The sequence below is a fragment of the Exophiala aquamarina genome (assembly GCF_000709125.1).
Source record: "Exophiala aquamarina CBS 119918 chromosome Unknown aczIA-supercont1.2, whole genome shotgun sequence".
NCBI classification, from domain to species: Eukaryota; Fungi; Ascomycota; class Eurotiomycetes; order Chaetothyriales; family Herpotrichiellaceae; genus Exophiala; species Exophiala aquamarina.
The window spans coordinates 1,468,131-1,487,522 of NW_013550586.1; the positions used below are offsets into that span (position 1 = coordinate 1,468,131).

The 19,392-nt window shown below is 51.4% G+C and overlaps 7 protein-coding genes across 7 annotated transcripts; 4 read left to right on the top strand and 3 right to left on the bottom strand.

Annotated features, from left to right (window-relative positions):
- Positions 1–226: 226 nt before the first annotated feature.
- A1O9_02352 (uncharacterized protein) lies at positions 227–1,968 on the bottom strand (the record flags this gene model as incomplete). The annotated part of the gene is made up of 4 exons (XM_013407926.1): positions 227–463; positions 562–1,377; positions 1,471–1,721; positions 1,791–1,968. 4 exons carry the CDS (start codon positions 1,966–1,968, stop codon positions 227–229), a joined length of 1,482 nt encoding a protein of 493 aa, XP_013263380.1.
- Positions 1,969–4,744: 2,776 nt separating this feature from the next.
- A1O9_02353 (uncharacterized protein) lies at positions 4,745–6,170 on the bottom strand (the record flags this gene model as incomplete). Its single annotated transcript, XM_013407927.1, has 2 exons — positions 4,745–4,837; positions 4,896–6,170. The coding sequence occupies 2 exons, from the start codon at positions 6,168–6,170 to the stop codon at positions 4,745–4,747; spliced, it is 1,368 nt and encodes a 455-aa protein (XP_013263381.1).
- A 1,223-nt stretch (positions 6,171–7,393) lies between these two features.
- Positions 7,394–8,356, top strand: A1O9_02354 (uncharacterized protein; the record flags this gene model as incomplete). The annotated part of the gene is made up of 1 exon (XM_013407928.1): positions 7,394–8,356. One exon carries the CDS (start codon positions 7,394–7,396, stop codon positions 8,354–8,356), a length of 963 nt encoding a protein of 320 aa, XP_013263382.1.
- A 2,700-nt stretch (positions 8,357–11,056) lies between these two features.
- On the top strand, positions 11,057–11,426 carry A1O9_02355 (uncharacterized protein; the record flags this gene model as incomplete). Its single annotated transcript, XM_013407929.1, has 2 exons — positions 11,057–11,168; positions 11,239–11,426. The coding sequence occupies 2 exons, from the start codon at positions 11,057–11,059 to the stop codon at positions 11,424–11,426; spliced, it is 300 nt and encodes a 99-aa protein (XP_013263383.1).
- Positions 11,427–12,414: 988 nt separating this feature from the next.
- A1O9_02356 (uncharacterized protein) lies at positions 12,415–13,057 on the top strand (the record flags this gene model as incomplete). Its single annotated transcript, XM_013407930.1, has 2 exons — positions 12,415–12,729; positions 12,833–13,057. The coding sequence occupies 2 exons, from the start codon at positions 12,415–12,417 to the stop codon at positions 13,055–13,057; spliced, it is 540 nt and encodes a 179-aa protein (XP_013263384.1).
- Positions 13,058–13,325: 268 nt separating this feature from the next.
- On the bottom strand, positions 13,326–14,894 carry A1O9_02357 (uncharacterized protein; the record flags this gene model as incomplete). The annotated part of the gene is made up of 1 exon (XM_013407931.1): positions 13,326–14,894. One exon carries the CDS (start codon positions 14,892–14,894, stop codon positions 13,326–13,328), a length of 1,569 nt encoding a protein of 522 aa, XP_013263385.1.
- A 1,484-nt stretch (positions 14,895–16,378) lies between these two features.
- On the top strand, positions 16,379–17,539 carry A1O9_02358 (beta-lactamase; the record flags this gene model as incomplete). Its single annotated transcript, XM_013407932.1, has 1 exon — positions 16,379–17,539. One exon carries the CDS (start codon positions 16,379–16,381, stop codon positions 17,537–17,539), a length of 1,161 nt encoding a protein of 386 aa, XP_013263386.1.
- Between the last annotated feature and the right edge of the window lie 1,853 nt (positions 17,540–19,392).

Genomic DNA, 19,392 nt, shown 5'->3' on the forward strand with positions numbered 1-19,392 from the left:
GAAGGGGTAGCAACAGGATAACGGGCAGGCCAGGCCAGGCCAGGACAGGATACTTATCACAATTTAAGGCGGGACCATAGTAATGATTAATGAAATACGGCGGAAATAATGCCTTCCATACAAGGGGGCTTCTTGTCAACGAAGCCATTCTCATTCCCACGCAAACTCGACATTCTCGGTGACTCATTCATTCCATTTCATTTTCACTTCCTCACTCCCAGGTCCCTCAAAGCCGTGCGTTCGGAACCTTTCTCAGCTCCTCGATAATTTCCGCAGAGGCTCGCATCCCTTGCTCCATCGCGCCGTCGATGAAGCCGTGCCAGGCGTCGGCCCAGTCAGCGCTAGCGAAGTGGACGCGGCCCTGCGAAGCTTGCAGGTCGCGCTTGAAGCGGCTGCCGAAGCCCGGTGCGTACATGGCCCATGTGCCCTTCGCGTAGGGGTCGGTCGCCCATGGGTGGTATAGCTGTGTGGAGGGGAAGTTAATTGGGGACGGATGGGAGAGGGCCGTCAGGGGCTTCGGAAGGGAAGACTAGGGTGGGGATTTTGGACTTGGAGACTCACCAGACGCTTGATCTTGAACGGATGGAACGCTTCATAGGCGGCTTTCATCTGGCTGAAACCGTGGTCAGAGCCTGACGTGAAGGCGTCGTTGACAGAAAACGAAACGAGGTGGGCGTTTCCGCTCGGCGTGAGCCCGTCACCGAACGCGCCTGCCATGATGCCGGACTTGTGAGAGTATGCCAGACCCCACCAGCAGCGATGGTCCCGGCCCTCGACTTCGGCGTGCGCTTTCACGCACAGGTTGACCTGGCCCCTGGAAGCGGCGAGGGCTTTGCGGTGGGAAAGCGGTGGGTTGAAGCTGATGTCGTTGAGCGTGTTGAGCGGCACGGTGCAGACCAGGTATTGCGCGGAGATGCGCTGGCCGTCTTTTGTGGTCACAAGCACGTGTTGCCGCGCCTGGTCGATTTGCTGCACGGGGCTCGAGAACCGGTATGACAGGTTTCCTGAGACCAGCGCGTCGCGGAAGATGCACAGTGCGAGGCCCGTCTGCCCGCATTTCAGCTTCCACTTGATTATGTAGTCCATGTACGCCTGTGAATTGTAGCCGGCGAGCGCCCACCATCGAAGGATCTCGGTGCACGCCACCTGGTCTGCCGGTGCGCCTGAGGCGGTCACAATGACGGAGAGGAGTAGACTCTGCTGGTCCGGCGTGAGTCGATCCTTGATCTGATCAAAGCGTTCCGCGGCCGACACCTGATCCCACTTGGCGTAGTTCTCGGCTTCCGTGAATGGCTTATGAGGGAATGGGAAGACGGTCTTTCCAAGGTGGCCGTCGACGTTGCAGAACTCGGTCAATGCCACGTTCATGTTTTGCGCCTAAAATCCGCCAGAGGTGTAAGAAACACACAAAACCGGACAAAGAACGAAAGCTTGAGTATTTGGGGTGGGGTAGGACGGGGCCCTTCTCACATCGTCCTTAGCAGACAAGTCATTTCTGCCATGCTCAAAGAAGTACGAGATCTTGAAATCGACGCCTGGTAATGTCTCTGCTGAGTCTTCCAGCTGATCGACCAAGTTATATCGCGAGAGCTCTGTCCATACGTGAGGCTGGCCCCAGTGCATCCAGGTGCCTCCCATCTCATATGGGTAGCCTTCAATGACTGACGTCCAGGTCCGGCCTCCAATGCGATCTCGAGCTTCTAGCAAGAGGACCTTGTGGCCTTGCCCCAGTGGTCAGCAGGCTTCGAGCAAACACCGGAGAGTTTTTCTTGCAGATATCGCATACATACCCCGAACAACCAGGTCCCTGGTGGCGATTAGCCCTGAGTATCCTGCCCCTATAACAATGGCGTCGTAGAATGTCGCTGGATTGGATTCTAGGGTGCTTGGGACGATAACGCCTTCGCACGGTATGCCTTCGCGAACCCCAGATTCGGGGTCAAAATGGAGTCCATCTTTGCTGTCCATGCTATGTAGTTCACACTGCTGTTTTTCTTGAATCAGTAATCTCTTTTCAGCGTGATACCCGTGAATGGTCCAAGTCAGCCCCGACGGGTTTGACTGGTTACTCGGCCCGACCAGCAGCCCTGAACTGAACTGGCACAAACGGCTGACAGGTCAGCGGTAACAGACTCACAGGGTGTAGGAGTAGGGACGCAGGTCTGCTTTAAAATGTGGGTGTGAACCGGCGTTTTGATGAGTTGGATGCCGTTCTGCGACTTTGGACCAGGTCCACAACAATTCTGGTCCAGACTCATCCTTTGTAGTATCCCTAGTTTTCGCTGGCCAGCAATTGTAAGTCCCCCACCGGGTGGCGATTTGGCGAACCACCCATCGGGCTGAGATGCCCCAAAGTCGAATGACTAGCCTGACCTTCCTGATATGTGAGTGTTGTTCCTCAGGCCAAACTACTTTGTAAAGTTACCTCAATTTGACGATCTACAACTCCTTCCACGGCCATGAATGGCGTTCCAATACTGGGACGCTCGTGTCTCAATTTTGCCTTCTCTCACACCCCCTGCGGGAGATGTTGGCGGAAGCAAGATGTCTTGGGCCATGACGTCGCCCGCTGCTTTAGGGTCACGTGGATCCCGTGGCATTTGCTTGGGGGCTTGCTAAAAGCTGTCCCTTGGAATTGAACAGCCTGCTGCTGCACATCCGCTCACATGGACATTGAGAGTCGCAATTTTGACTCCAAAGGAAACGGAAGTAGACTCTAAATACCGATTCTCTCTCCGAGGTGTGGTTGAAACAATGTTTCTGAAGGGTTTTAATTCCCCCAAATCTCAGCTCTCAGCCTTTCAGCCTCATCAGCTCCTTGTGCCACGCCACACCTCGAGAAGCCACACAATGCCATTCCACGACCCACCACCAGGTGCTTGCTCGTGCGTGCTTGAATTGGGGCGCTTCATCGCTTATCTTGCGGGAGAGTGTGGATACACATTATGCTCGACATATTCGGTAGCCTCCAGCATCCGCTCTGTGCCAGGGATTGAGAGTTCTCGGTTGTTGTGCCATTCGGAAAACATCCATCTTGCTGGCAGACTGGGGGGTGGGGGCCACGCTGGCTGGCTGAATAGCCGATCCACAAGGACCCCAGGCCTCCTCAGGCCCAGGCTCGGATATTTACAGGGGATGGAGCGACGTCGACGTGTCACTCATGATAGGTGCGTTGAGGAAAGGGGGATAACGACTAGTGCGTGGACCTGGAGGCTCGAGCACTACTCGTACTTCTTGACGAAAGCGCCATTGGTCGAGGCGTCGGGGACGATCACTGGGGGAAGCGGAGCCTGTCACGTATCTATCGAGCCTTGGAGCAAGTTTAACCGCAACTGGGACCTCTCAAATGGGTTGTTTGACTCAAATCAGCTCCATTTCATGCAACCACACCTGGAACAAGAGAACGGGCTACCTTGATGGAGAAGCAGCTCTTGCCGACCTGGAGCATACCCGTTACCGCCTTCCCGGGAGTAATGCAGACCCTGAATCGTACGTCCACAGCTGCTCCCTCCCGGATCTGTCGGCCTCACGAGACATTTCAGACGATGATTGATGAATCGGCGTGATGTATACATCACGGTCCTCTCTTTTGCTCACACCCAGGCAATCGATTGGGAAGCATTTCTCTCAACATTCAGTTGTTGCGACCAATCTCTCCTATCTATTTCTCAGCTGCTATTCTTGTCTGTTCTCACAATCCGATGTCCTCGCCTTCAAGTGGATTTAAAGCAGACCCTTTTTTTTTCTGCCGTTGTGTAGCTGAGGCGACGACATGCGGCTGAGGAGGCTGGACTGTGCAGCAGGACTGAACAACTTTGGAGCAAGCTGAGGAGTTTTCTGGCCGCATAGCAAGACCACTACTAAATGCGACAGTCAGCAAAATTTCATGGGATTTTCCCTTTCTTCAATCTACACAGCCGGCCCTCAGCTCGATCTTCGTTTTCAATTCTACCATCGATTCTATTGCCAGGCTTTCTTCCCGATCTGTGGACAAGTTTGCAATTATCGTGCAGAGAAATATCCCAAACTCAATCGTACGAGCGGGATGAGGTAAACCCGCTTGCGTTGAAAGCTCAGAATCGGGAGCAATACGTCGAGCGTTTCCATAAACCCACTGCTTGACCGCGATTGTCCGACTTTAAACAAGAATAGATACGCCGTGGGGACTCGTCAACCCTCTAAGATAACAAGCCTCGCTCAAACAACTCCATTCTATGGCCTTTACCCTTCGATTACCGCACGAGAAGCAATCTTCTGAGATAGTGCATCGAACTTTTAGAGAGGGAGTGTGCATCTGCTGTTGGAGGCGAGCTGAAAGACCGGAAGGCATTATAAACCAGCATGGAGAACAAGATATCCGAGATTTTGAAGGACATACATCCATCTCATCAGACACTCGAGCGACCTAGTCTACTGCCAGTGCCTTGCGATACAGCCGTTCTTGGAAGGCAACAATAGGCCAAGTTTTGTCATTCTCTCGAGACCAAACCCAGTTCCGTACCACACCAGCCAATAGGCAACCGTGCGCAGACGCGGCGCAGGAACTTGGCTTGCACAAACAGATGACCACACAGTTTATGCTTGAAATTATGCAATGATACCCTAGCTCAACCGCTTTACTGGGTTCTACCAGAGGAAACACTGGAAACGGACTATGGCTAATTTCAGGCTCCATCTGGAGCGTTGTCGCAGGGGTTCGAAACGACCCAAAACTCTAATCCAAGTACGAGGTACCGACCACTGACTATTGACCAAGCAGCTTCTTCAAATTCTCAGTCGCAGCCTCTAACAATTTCGGTTCGTATCCGTTCTTCTTTGCTGTGCCGATGAGCTCAACCTTTCAAGACGTTGTCAGTGTCTGTTGCAAATTCACTATTCGGTTGAAAATGACTTACCGTCTTATCTAGTATACCACTGAATTTGTCTTGGGCATACTTCTTGAAAGCGTGATCCATCCCCTCCGGATCCGCGAACGCAAGTGGAATGACATCGGAGAAGATGGTGCTTCCTCCTGCGGCACCCGAAATGATGCTAAACCATTGCTTCTTCTGCTGAGCGCTCAAGAGATCTAAGGCTTTGGCAAAAACTGTCGTTTCGTACGCTGATGTCAAGTGGATGACAGCGTGGGCATTGGCGATATCCCGAATTAACCTATCTTGGTCTGCAGCTGCTACGGTCGGGTTTCCAGCTCTCTGGACAACCAGGTCTTGTCGGTCTGATCCGAATCCTAGGTAATATTGGGCAATGCAGCTGTCGTCCGCGCTTGCGTGGGTTTTCATCACCGCGCTAATCACATCGCTTGCCTTGTTCAGCAATGGTAATTCCACGTTCAACCTGGCCTCCTCATCGCGTATGATTCCCACATCTTTGTCGATGATCGAGGTGGCTGAAGCCATTGGTGGTGATGCACTTAGCAATCGAGGGCCTCGGTTTTCAAACATCCAGCTCCATCCCACCACCGGTTTTCCCGCTGAATCCTTTGTGACGAGATAATCGAAGAACTTCTGGGTATCAGTCCCGAGAACTGCCGCGAATCCAATGATCTCAGAAGCTGAGGCGATGTGGATGCCACACATCACCTGGTTCAAGGCTTTTGCTGACTCGCCTCCTCCAAGTCCTCCAGGTATGTCGTAAAGTGTTTTCCCTTTGCTAGCCACGTTTTCAAGCACTATTTTTGCGTCTGCCTGCTCTAGATTGGCTGGGTCATCAGAAGATGTCATTATCGTTAAAGTACCATTTATCGACCTTGCTACACCCCCTGAGACAGGAGCATCAATCAGCTTGATATCCGGCCGATTGAACTCTTGCGTGAGCCTTTTGCGGACCTCCGCCGGCTGAGTAGGAGGAATCGTAGCATGGATTATGACCGTAGAGCCTTTCGGCAGAGCGTGGACAGCCCCAACCTTGTCATCGAAGAGCGCCGAATGAACGTGATGATGGTTTGCAACCATTAAGCATGTTACTGAAGCATTCTTCACAGCTTCGGATGGCGAGCTTGCAGTCGTTGCTCTCGAGTTCGGTACCTCGTCGCACGTTGACTGCCAGCGGTCTAGGGTTGGTCCGTAAATGTCATATCCGGTAACTGGGAAGCCAGTCTTCACCAAGTGGGTGGACATGGCGAAGCCCATGGCCCCCAGGCCAATAAATGCAACATGTGGTAGGGAATCCATTGGGAATATCTGTAAAGTCGCTAAAATCTCCCCCGAATAGTAATTTAGCCGGAGGCACTGTTATGGCAGCTGGGCAGTAGAAACAAGTAACCTTTTAGATTGCCAGGAGCAAGACACAATGGATTTAACAATTAATCACGACCAAATAGCCCAGAGACTGTGATTCCCAGAGAAGGAGAGGGAAGGACAGAATTCGAAAGAAAGATAAAAACAATTCCATTGCTGTTGCCGCTCGCCTCCTCCGTTCCCCATATGAAAAGAACTCGCGGCTAAATGACGACTCGGCAGTCAACGGTGGCCATGCCGATGTATGATGAATGTGTAGGTGGGGCGGGAGCTGGATACAGATCTATTCAGTTTCTCCGGTGGAGGAGCCGGCATGGGTCGGACAAGGCCCCGCGACATGATTTCCGGTGGTCAGATCATCTGCCACGTGAGAGCACGTGATAAGTGTGCTGGGCTTTTGTCCCTGTGATGCACAGTATGATGGAGATCTGCGGCTTCGTGCATCTGGTGTGCAGTAGGCTGCCAATGGGGCATCATGATGAGGCTCTGCTCGCGTCATCATTCTCTCCTTTCGCCTTTGGTGCTTCGAGCTGCCTGATGGGTGGTCGGCATATTGCTTCTGGCAAAAGGCAGTACGGACACAACGCTCCAGCTTGCGTTCGCAGCAGCCACCAGTTATCTAGCCTACCGAACCCTGGCATTGTTTACTGCCTTCTTACAAAGCCAGCGCCCTGCTGCTGAGGGGGACGAGTGGAAGTGAGGCATTGTCATCTTCTCCAAGATGCCCTACAGAACCCCTCATTCCCTATTTCCGACGCGTCCTGCTGCTCGTGTTCTTGCCGGAACATGCGTTGTGGACCACTCTCGACCCTCCTCGACCAACACTAGGCAACCAGGCATCCCTGGTTGCTCTGCGTTGGCTACTGGTTTTGGGCGTAGCCTGAGGCATCCAGTGGCATGTTATTCAACGGGGTCAGTTATTTTCGGTGTATCTGGTTTGACCGGTCGAGGTCTGGATATCAGATGAAGTCGAGGACTGCGTGTTCAGAGTCCCCGGGGCGAACACGGGGCTGAGCGCTTTTGAGCGCTTTTGTTCGATAAGTCGGCGATGCTTTCCTTCTCTCCTTCTCGATGGTGTGAACACCACATATACCTTCGCATCGCTCCTTTCTCTGGGAAAGCAAATGATTCCAATGATTTAGCCTTATTTTCTACAAATGCCTTTCTTTGCGTCACCGCCTGCCAACAAACCAAAGGCGACTGGAAGCAACGCCTACAGTCCAACTTCTGCAAAGCGAAGCAAGGCTCCCAATAACTATCAATCTCACAAGGCTGAGACCAAGAAGCAGCAAAAACAGGATTATTCTCCTCGAGAGTCATACTACAGTGATTGCGAGTCAAGACCTGAGTCTGAAAAGACCTTCGTTGACATCAAGAATTTCCTTGTTGACATCAACCAATCACAAATGGCCCCTTCACGATCCAATCCTCCTCCGGACAGGGACAGGACTGACTATGGGCGTCAAGAGAGAGAAAGGGGGAACCGTCAAGCACCTCCCCGAAATCCGCCTCGATTGAGCGGAGACACAAACGAATTCCCGGGCGTAGACATGGACGATGTAGCAAACCGTATGGAAACCGTATGCCTTGGAGAGAGCCAGCCCTTCCCGGTCGCTTCCATCTACGAGCAGATCCTCATCCTCCGTCAACATGGTGCTGCCGTAAAATACACCACGAAGTCCCGAGGTGATTGTCTTCGTGATGAACTTCCTCAGCCGGGACAATCAATTCGACGGGGAGACAGCCCCGTCTCTCTTACTGATATCCTGAGCCCAAGCAGAGAAGAGATCAATGCCATTGATCACGCCTTAGCGAGTGTGATTAACACAGGGGGAGAAGTCGAATTCCATCCTTTGCAACCCAGACAGTCGGGAGCCTTATTGGAGTGCGACGCATGCTCCAAAGTCTTTACACTGCAACAAGACCGAGACCAGCACATCGGAGGAGGAGCCCTGAAGTGTCCCACGTGTGGGATACAATTGCCCTGCCAGGGCCTCGTGGAAGATCACATGCACAACAGACACCGAGGCAGAAACAGCTCAGGCCTTTCCTCGGCTGATCGTCCGACCTTCAGCAACTATCAAGAGAGGAACGACCATCAGCCTTGGGCGCAAAGATAAGGCCACGGCAAAAGGCCCCCAGGGGAGTTTTCTTCCCTGGTGACACTCTGTCAGCTCGCTGTATCTCGTTTGAAACGTCGTGGAGATCGGTTGTAGGGAGAGAAGGAGAGGCGGCGATTCTGACTCTCCTCGTGTATTCCATCTTAATGGGCCTGGTTGACTTTGGCTGTTTCCATGTTTCTTGTTTTACTAAGGAAAAGGTTTCATCTTTTTGAGCCATTCATTCCGATTTATAGGCGGAAGGGAGCAGAGCTTTGTAGGATTATTTAAGGAATGGATGGACACAACGGGAGGCTGGCACCGCAGAACTGTCCGTAGGAGGAACCAGCTGGTGCCAATTTGCATCCATCGGTTAGGTGCTTTCCCTACTCTGACTAGAATATATGAGATTCAAAGAATCAAAATTCATCTTTTCAACACCAATGCTCAACTTGCCATCATTGTCCTAAAACCCTAACCTCATAACTCCACAACCTCGAACGAAAGGTCAAGAAGCTCCGGCCAGCGCTTGCGTCGACGCATGAAAACACGCAATTGCTCCAAGACCAAGAAAAATCCAACGTGGAGAAGTATCAAGGATGTCACAATTTCCCCGGGCCCTCTAGCACCAACTCCACATGCTCGAGAGATCGATCCACCATAACCCTGGTAGTTCTCGATCTTCAAATTCTCCGCCTCCTCGTCGACGTAGAAATTGTAGAAGTTCTGCGTGAAGTACCAGAACTCGTCGTCGTTCTCGGGCCGCCATTTGTGACAGATCTCGTTCGTCGACTTGTACTCGTCCCATCCGAGCATGACGATCTTACGCCTATCTTCATTGGTCTTGGGGACCCAGTGGTCGCCCTCGTGTTTCATGTACGCGCGATAATCCTGGTACTTTTGATCCGTTTTCTTGACCCATTTAGTACAGCAGCGTTCGATGGAAGGGACGCGCGGGTGGCATATTGGGTCGATCTTGTTTACCCTGCAGTAGTGTCGCCATTTGGCCAGAGCTGAGAGTGGGTCCAGCGGGCAGGTGTGTGGCCTCGTCGGGATCGTGGCATCAAACGTCCCCGTTCTCCTCTAGCCGTGTCCACGCACGTCGTAGTAGACGGTCGACAAGTGTACGGTGCAGGTCGACAAGGTTACCGTCTTCCAAGTGGTGGTCGGGGTTGATTGTTCGACCGCCATGGTCATCGCAGTAAGTCCTCCCTGCGTTAACGTTGCTGCGGCTATGGCCGTTGGGGTCGCTGTCTCGAGTTCCACCAAGGCCCTTGGAGCCGAGTTTGTTGCCTCTTATCACCATTGCGGTCATCGACACCCCCTTCGTGGGCTCCGTGGGCTCCGTGGTGGCCGCCAAGACCATCTTGATCAAGGCTTTGAGGCCCGTCATGGTTGATTGACGATTGACTGGTGCTCACAACGCTGGAAATCTGCTCTGAGTGCTGGAGTGAACGAGACTTGATCTTAAAGACTTGGGGTAAATCAATGGAGGATGGAGACCAAACACCTTGAAGAGATCAGGGGAGAGGGTTTATATACCAGGCCACGGGGGGATTCCTCGAGAACTTTCACTCTCATACCCCCACACCGAAGGTTTGCGGGGAATGCGTAACTTGACGCCTGGTCCTCAGCAAAATGGAAATTGTGCATAAACACGATTGGAGAACCATTCTATATACTGGAGGTATCAATGGGTCGTTGGCCTTGCGTAGCCTCGTTGCTCCACCCTCACAATGAAAAGACGAATCAAAACCATCCGTGCAGCCACGCATATCAACAGATAGCGGGCCTGCGAAGTGAAAGACAATAACGTAGGAGAAAGGGAGCGCATCGAGTTGGAGCACCACCCGCACCTTTTGCAGATCTCATGAGTGGGTGGATACGCGGAGACTTACCTTTTGGGCACCTTAGATTGTAATATGGAGATGATGAATTCAAGGCGGGTACTAGAGGGTCATGGTCAAAAACTGCGAAGCCAGCACAGAGATTTCAAAGAGATACCGGATGGCAAAAGCACAACTACATTCCGCACAGCATAAGTTTGGTATTCTGCACAATGAGATTTGAACAAGGCTGCCTACAGAATTAGTTCGGAGTAGAGTACTATAGTGCGGCTAGGCGGTCCAGATCGGGCCCATGAGTTCGAGGGCCAATAGGCTACTTTGGGGGGCCTGGCTTCTAAGCACAGCCACCTCGGCGCAAAAGCTGTTTAACAGGGCTACCCTGTCCTCAAGAGCCGCTGTTACGTCATAGGATGCCACACTTCCACCTGCTCTCCGCCAAGCCTGCCCTTGCCAACCTTGTCGTCGATTTGAGGTATCCTGGACGCTTTGCATTTTCAAGGACGCTATTCACGGAGGCCTGCGATGTCTGCTACCCTTCGATCCCTGGTGCTTCGAAAGGGCGGGTAGAGCAGCCACAGGTCAACTCCAAATCGAATCTAGGGTGACGTATCAGCCACACCTGGGTCTTTGCCATGGCCTTTCAAAGTGACAATGTTGGCACTGCTGGGGCCGCATGATGCAATCATGCCTACAACAAGCACACAGTGATCATATCTCCCTTTTAAGACCCTGAGATGTAGGTACTAGTCTCTCTGATCTGTTTACTCTCCACCTCCAGCATCCATCCAGCACGAAAAGATCCACCAACTTGGATTGTAAATTTCCAATACTAGGAAAATTTCACCTAAACCTTTGGTCTCAATCCATAGTCACAATGGAAGGAACAAAGAATTGGTATAACAAGCAATACGAAAGCTGGGTTCCCTGGGTCGAGGACAAAGTACTCGGCTGGTGGGGCGAGAACAAGACCAGCTACGTTGCGAAAGGTTGGTTTCCAAACAACCAAATCTAGTTCGTGTCTCGATCAGCTCGACTAACAGCGCTCTCTTTCTGCAGACAACCTCTCCAAGACAAAAGTCACTGGCGATAAGAATGTCGACGCCGTTCAAGACGGCATCAATGAAGGTGTTGGTGGACAATTCGGAAAGGGTGGAGTTCTAGAGGGTGTCGGCAATCTCACCTCCAAAGAAGTATTCACCCGTTCTGAGCGACAAGGCAAGAATGACAAGGGCGGACACATTTGAAGGATGCATAATCTGAAATTCTGGGGTCTTGAGTACGCAGGAGGAGTCTGGGCGACGACGCGATGACACCTTATATGATGATAATGTCTTCATGGCCTATTCTCGGTCAATTTGATACAATATTCACCTGATTTAAGAGGGTTCTTGGAGGAATATTTTTGTCGATTATGTCGTTCTCAGATACCAGATACAAAGGGCAAACAGTTTTAGGTCTCTGATATTATCGCTTCAAGATGGCTACAGTGCGTGCGTTTGACGATTCTAGCAACCTTACTATCCGAATATTTCTAGTTGGATATCAACAGTGATCCAAAGAGGGTCCCGAGAAATAGTGAAGGGCAGCTGCCCACCAAAGATCATTAAATGATGGTGGCTCCTAAACCTTAGCCCGTCAGACAAAAGCAAAGCACATATCCATACATCAGAAAGGCTGTTAAACCGCTCGTCAGACCTCTATTATTGGGACTTTGTATGTCGCTGCCTTCTACCGTCTCACGTTCTTTCGTTCTTTCTATACTCTCGCTCAACTCCTACTTACAACCTCTTCCATCTCTAGTGCCACATTTCGAAACTGCCTACACGCGGCTTGCTGAGAGCTGGCGTTGTCTCAGAGAACAAGCGTTTGAGCGATGTTCCGTTGCTTAGACCAAGGGGACGAGAAGTCCCTGTGTGGTGAATAACGTTATGCGGTAATGAAGATATGTATGTAGGTCCACACCAGCTCTTGGAAGAAGCTCTTCCCTCTTGACCGCATTGTACTACCTTTCTCTGCATAACGATTACAAGTTACAATGATGCATCTCACGAAACACAAGGACTCTATCAGATATTAGTAGTATTTAAAGATGTACGCTGCTGGAAGTTCTTCTCATCTTGTGGCACCACATCGTCCGTCCGCATCATCCGCATCAAATCCAACACCACCAACAAACAGCCGCCTCCCACAAAAACCCTGAGCAGAAATATTCAACCCCATCCGTCAATCGACATGGCCGCAACTGCCACCAAGGAAGCACAGATAGGGGTATCGCCCCTGTCGCCTGGGAAAGTAGCCTATTTCTCGACACCCGCGTTCGCGCTGCACTCGATTCCGATATCCTATGCGCTGTCGTTCCCGCCACACATCTACATGTTCACGAACCTCATGGCCGCGTCCAAGTTCAGGGCCTCGAACCTCGTACCTCGGGCAAACCTCGAGAGACTCGCCGATACACTGCCAAAGCCAACCATGGACCTGCTGTGGAAAGCCCGCGGCTGCCATCTCAATGCCCTGGAAGGGTTTCCGCTTTTCGCTGCTGCTATGGTGAGTGGTTTCGTAATGACCTTGCTTCTTTGTTTTCAATAGCCCCCGTATCAAAGCAATAGCACCGGGGCTGACTGGTGGTTCCCTCCCGTGCGACATGCAGCTGGCTGGAACATATGCCAAAGTCGACACCAGGGAGCTCAATTTCTGTGCGGGGGAGTATCTCGCCGCCCGGCTCTTGTACAGCGTCCTGTATATGACGGTTCAAAGCGAGAAGACCAGCTACTTGCGATCTGCCGCCTACTTCTGGAGCGTGGGGATTCCCTTCTATGTTCTGTGGAAGGTTGGATGGAAGGTAGCCGAAGGCGAGAAGGATAAGCAGGTTTGATGGGAAAAACGCTAGAAACTGAACAGGGCGTATGTATACATTGTTGCAAGGTTCTTTCATTTTATATTGGAGGCAGGGAAGTAGCTGCTCCTTCTCTCGGCTTTTTGGTTTTGAAAATATATGTATATACACAACGAAATCGTTTGCTTCTCCTTTCTGAAGTATATGCCATGGCAGAAGTAGAGCGAGCCATTCGTGAGCCGCGACTCTCCGCCTCCATTTTGGCTTCGGCAATGCCCGCATTGATATAAAATTACATCGAAAATCATCACTCCTTAGTCGCTTCTTCAGACGGTCCAGGGGATGAGGTCTTTGCTTTTTGCCGTTTCTCTCTGGCATATCGCCAGCTCTTGCCAATTCCAGCGGTAATAGCGCTCTTTATGCTTTGGGTCAGACTGGGCCATCGAATAGTCTTCACGATAACCTGGCGAACCTCTTCGCGCAGACCTCCGCCTTCCGTGTCCTTTGCGATGCGCTGCTCGAATGGCCCTCCTTCCCGCCTCCGGATTCGGTCAGGATCCTCATCTTTCGTCTTCTCCATCAGCTTCATGAACTCTCCCCTTGGAATCTCAAATTTAGACTGGTACTCGAAGTATAATTTCTCACGGAAGGCGTTTGGCAAACGCCGAACCATGTGTCCTCTGGTGACTGGGTCCATGTTCTGTGAAATCTTAGCATTGACAGTAGGGTCGTCAAACCAGTCTCGGTTTGAGCAGGCAGAGTCGTTGAAAGAGAGGTTGGGTAGATTATCGATTAGTGGAGCGTAAAGACGCCGAAAATTCTGGAGCTGGTTATCGACAATGTTGTTAACTTTGCGCGGATCATCTCCGCCGATCGACATTCTCGGATCTCCCATGTACGAAATGCCGGCGATTGTCGAGTACAATTCCTTCTCTGTAAAATTGGGTGGCAGGAGAAGGAGGGCCGTTCGTACAGCAGCAATTAGATTGACCTGATTCGCTAAACGCACAGCCGGATTATCTCGCAAAATCTTGACAGGCTTCTGCAATCGACCCGCAAGGTACAGTGTGTTCCATTCTGAGAGGTCTTTACAGAGAGTGTCTAGATTCACCACTCCATACTTGACCAAAGTACCATTGACGGTCACAAACGGGTTAAAATAGACTCCAGCACCAAATGAATCCTGAATCTTCGAAACGGCATAGGACCCCAGGGATCCGACCGCGGAGTAGTGATCTCTATGCTGTTGAAGATTCAGAGAATGCCAGTGCTGTGTATACGAGACCCCAAAAATGAAGTCAATCATCTTCTGATTGCCATCTTGAACCTTGGATATAGCTGTCGGGGGGGAAGGGTGAAGGGCTCCGTTTCCACCCTTGCTATTGGCACTCTGTGGAAATACACCTGAGCCATAGGCAAAGGCGTAACGTATAGGCGCCCGGAACTTCCACAAGGTTTGTCTCAATGCCTCCTTGAACTCTTCATTTATGATGATGTGTTGATTGACCCCAAAGTTCTTTCCAGGGAGTTCGGAAAATTTGGATATACTGAGATCTGGGTTTTCTTCCCAATCGGCCGGATTCAAGGTCGAAGCATCAGACTTCGTGGAGCCGTCAGCAGAAGAAGATCTTTGCTCTGTAGAGCCGATTGGGGCGGAATTCGTATTCGAAGGTTGTTTCGCTTTCGAGGGATCAAAATTGGGGGGAGGCGTGGCGTTGGGCCTAGCGTTTTCTTCAACAGTAGCATAAAAGCGAGAGCCGTAAGGAACAGGCAGGCATCGTTGTGTAGCTCGTAGAGGAGTGCGTCTGGTGGTTGTGCCGTAAAGCTCCCGCAACCCTCGCTTTCCCAGAATGCTGGGCACAACTCTCAGAGGCATTTTGCTATGAGTGTGTGGGGGCGAGCTGTAAGTATAATCAGCATTGTCAATATTGTATTGAGTCACCGCATTGTTGTTCAATCCATCCCTTGTTGTGTGTTTGCTATTGAATGCCCACGTGGAGCGTGCATTACATAGGGAATTCTGGAGGGAGGGACGTCATTTCTCGCTCTGGAGGACAAACTCGCCAAGAGGTCAACCAAAACTTGCCAATTTAAGGTCACGGGGCAAGTCGGATTAACTCTTCGGTCCGAGTCCACCTCGAAAAATGGCTGCCTGCAAGCAAGCCCCAACTCTCGTGTTGTTTGCATTCCTTTCCCATCTCAACATATTAGCGTTGCATGTCAGGCGTGCCATGTCTACTGAGCTCTACGTCCGGGATCTGTGTTCAGAAAGTGGCACGAGAGGACGATGTAATACCAGCACTGAGATGCATAACCTCAACTGCCGCCTAGGCAACAGGTGGCTAGGACTATACGAGGCCGGCATACATCAAACCTACAATACAACTTACAGTCGACCAGGGTAATTTTTGTTAGCGCTCTCCTCACACCGCACGAGGCTTGGCACATCTTCTAGGTGCTTCGAGCCTAAGCACTGCCTAAGCCATAGGGGCCATTGAGTCACGACTTAGGCGCCGCATACCCAACTTGACCCCCGGAATTGCTTAGTCCCGGTCGCGTGGAGCAGTGGAGGTGCAAACGAAAATCACCCTGCTCTACGGTAGGCAAGTACTGCAAACGCTGTCACACAAATAACCGGGCCAAGACAAGTATTATTAGTGTAATGCTTAGTACGAATAGTAGCATCATAGGAAGTCCGTTGCGGAAGAATTATCGTTTCTTTGCGCTACCTGCTAGGCGCGTCACCGTGGGTCTCTGGAGTCGTTTCTTGATAAAGCATACCCACCATGGAGGGTGCAAGGCTAGACAATCGAAAGCTGTCACGTGAGGTCCAGGCACAGTGAACTCTACATACTTTATGCAGGTGCGGGGCCCATTATCGGCAGGGGGATCAGTGAACCATACCATTTTGTCATACGTTAGCGAGCTTTCCAAGTATCTGCTCGCAAAAGGGCCTCCGTGATATCTCGAACTCCACATGCCTGACAAAATACAAGCTCACCCTTTTGATCTAGTAGTCATCAGGCCTACCGGAACAAGGCCTCATGATATATCTGCTCAATATTACTCGGCCGTACTAACCGCGGGGCAATTCTTTCCCCACAGCCAAGGGAAGGTTTTGTCAGACGCCCGTTTCGTTCCCCAGACCACCTTCGAGACCTCGGTCCGGCAACCGTCCGAACAGGTTCGTAACAATGCAGGTTGCAGGTTTACCCCCGGGGCCGGGAAGAGATGAGAGGTGAGTTTTCGGACGAATAACTGCAGCATGGCCCGCCCTTACACTTCCCATAAATCTACTCTGTTTACCAGGCCAAAGCCAAAGTCAGAGCACCAGGGGAAAACCGTATCATCACACTCACCATGGCTAAGGTTCAAGGTCATGCCGACGCACCATTTGATAATCTCCGTGCTCTTCTAGAGGAGCAAATTGCTTCTGGGGACGAGCTTGGTGCTTCGATTTGCCTCAACGTGGATGGCAAGAACGTTGTCGACCTCTGGGGAGGCTTTTTCGACGAGGCACGTACCAAACCGTGGGAAAAGGACACCGTCGTCAATGTCTGGTCATCCACCAAGACTGTCGCAGCACTAGCTGCGTTGATGCAAGTAGATCGAGGTCAGCTTGACCTCGACGCACCAGTCTCGAAATACTGGCCTGAGTTCGCCCAGAATGGTAAAGAAGGTGTTCTCGTCCGTCACTTCCTCTCCCATACGTCTGGCGTGTCTGGATGGAAGGAAGATATGACGGCCGAAAGTGTCCAAGACTTGTCCACTGCTGTCCCAAAGCTGGCGGCGCAGGCGCCTTTCTGGCCACCCGGGACTGCAAGCGGGTATCACGCCGTGAACATGGGCCATCTTATCGGGGAGTTGACCAGACGCGCAACTGGAAAGCCGTTGAAGCAATTCGTGGCCGAGGAAATTGCTGGGCCCTTGGGAGCAGACTTTCAAATTGGCGCGCTTGAGAAGGACTGGCCACGTATTTCACCGGTCATCCCACCGCCACCTATGCCAATGGACTTTGCCTCTCTGCCCCAGGACAGTCCAACAGTGAGGAGTCTGGGGAACCCGCCAATGGATGCAACTGTTGCAATGACACCAGGCTTCCGCAAAACAGACATGGCTGGAGTCAACGGCACGGCCAACGCACGATCGCTAGTCCGCATACTAAGCGCAATTACCTTGGGCGGTACCCTCGACGGTGTCAAACTTCTCTCACCACAGACGATTGAGAAGATCTTCGAGGAGCAGGCCAACGGGACCGACTTGGTCGTTGGTGTTCCCCTCCGCTTCGGCACTGGATATGGCCTCACGGGTGGCGGAACAAGCGAGTCGGTGTCGTGGCTACCCAAGGGCAAGGTTTGCTTCTGGGGTGGATGGGGAGGAAGTATCATCCTCATGGATCTTGATCGGAAAGTCACTCTGTCCTACACCATGAACAAGATGCATGCGGGAATTCTTGGAAATGTTAACTCCGAGAAGTATCTCAAGGCGGTGTACAAGGCCCTCGGCGCTGAAGGCTACTGATCAAGTTTTAGCTAGGACCTAACGAATGCACAAATAGAAAGTGTCATATATACTCAAGTGGTGTCGAGCATAGAATCACGAGTTCCAACGAAGTATGTCTTCATAGTCCTGTGTTGTCGGAACAGGGATGCAAGGTTTCTGCAAGACGCAGATGGGTCAAAGTCAATGGTGATTATTTTCATTGTATGTTGACGTGCAAAAGGTACTGGTCAAAGCACTCGCTAGCACTCAATCGCCCGTCTGCCTGATCACGCGGCTTTCACACAAGATCCCAGGGCCAAGCCTGACCTTAGAAGTTGTAGCAAGTTCATTGAGGCCGACAGTGAGTTGAGTGGTGCTATCACTCCAAAATACCTGAACGCCAAACTCGGAATTCCCACTTGCGTTTGAACATTGTGAATTCGACTGAGGCTCCGAGGTGTGAATCCATGAAGTATTTAGTACCGTTATGCCCTTAGACCCCTTTTCAAGCAAGAACCTTCGCGGCCGACCTGATGTCAGAAGATTGATTAGCTTCAGTGCAGCGTCGTTGGCTTCTTTCGAGCCGCGGAAGCACAGCTGAGCCGTCCCGTCAACATCCCCCATCGCCAGCCAGCCTCTAGCGGGATGAAAGAATGCTACTAGCCATGCAGGTTCATATCCAAACCATGACCGGTCCAATCGCGGAATAGCGGTGGCGGCCCGAACTTATCTCGGATTCGATGGAGAAGTAGTGGTGATGAGATACGCTCATGAAGAGTGATCTGGTTTTTCCAACCAATTTCAGTCCCACTCAAATCCAGTTCGACGTCTGAGCCAATTGAATGACATCTGATTGCAGAAGTAACTCCATGGACTTCGAGGCGGAGAGTTCTTCGAGCGTCTTTACACCAGATGACCGGGGTGGAACGGTTTGCCATCTGTGTTGAGCAACGACGAGGATATCTGGGCCCTTCCACTGAGGCGGAAGATGAGGCTCATGGAAGAAATGAAAATGAAAGTGGAGGGAGATAAGGGTGAGAAGTAAAGGTCAAAAGGGAGCAGTGCAGGCTGGTTTTGAAAGTGCAAACATTCACTCTAGAGGCAGTTGGAGTGACTCAAGGTATTGTGATGGTGAGTGTGAAGAGAATTTGTTGATAGATGACGGCTACTGACGATTTAGCACTGCGACAGTATTTTTCGTACTATATATTTGCCCTTCGTGCAAGGCTTGAGTCAGCTACAATCAATCGATGAGTAAAACTTGCCAAGCAAGCTCGACACGGGACGCTCTATCCGAGATTACTGATAGTTCTGTTTTGCTTGCGGAATCTCCCACAATTTCGAACAACTGTGGAAGTCGTTGCAATTCTATCTTTTCTTGTATTGGTTGTTCTGCAGGTGGCTCGCTGGAGACATTCTGGTCGGAAGAAACATGCCTAAACCTTCTCTTTCGCCAAAGGAAAAAGACGACGCCAACGGCAGCGAGGGACACGACTATCCCAATAACGAGCCCAATGCCAATGCCTGCACCCGAAGTAAGGCCATCCTTCTCCGGGTAGATAATGGTCTGGCCAGGTTGTAACGCAGAGCCGGTTGACGAAGCTTTGACAGGTGTGTTTGGATTCTTGTCAACCTGTTTTGCATCCGAGATGTACAGGCACTGGCCGCTCTCACAGCACTGTGTAACTGATGCACCATTTCCAGAGCAGTAACTTCCACCAAGGCAAGGGGTGACGAGAACATCGCTTAGTGGTAGATTGCCTTTGCCACAGGTCAGATGCATTCCAAATATTTCCATAATAGCACTTACCGTCTGTTGCTGGCTTTTCGCCGTCAAAGCCGGTTCCGTTTATGAAGAGCTTAATGCATCCCGGGTGCTGCCAGCTAGGATC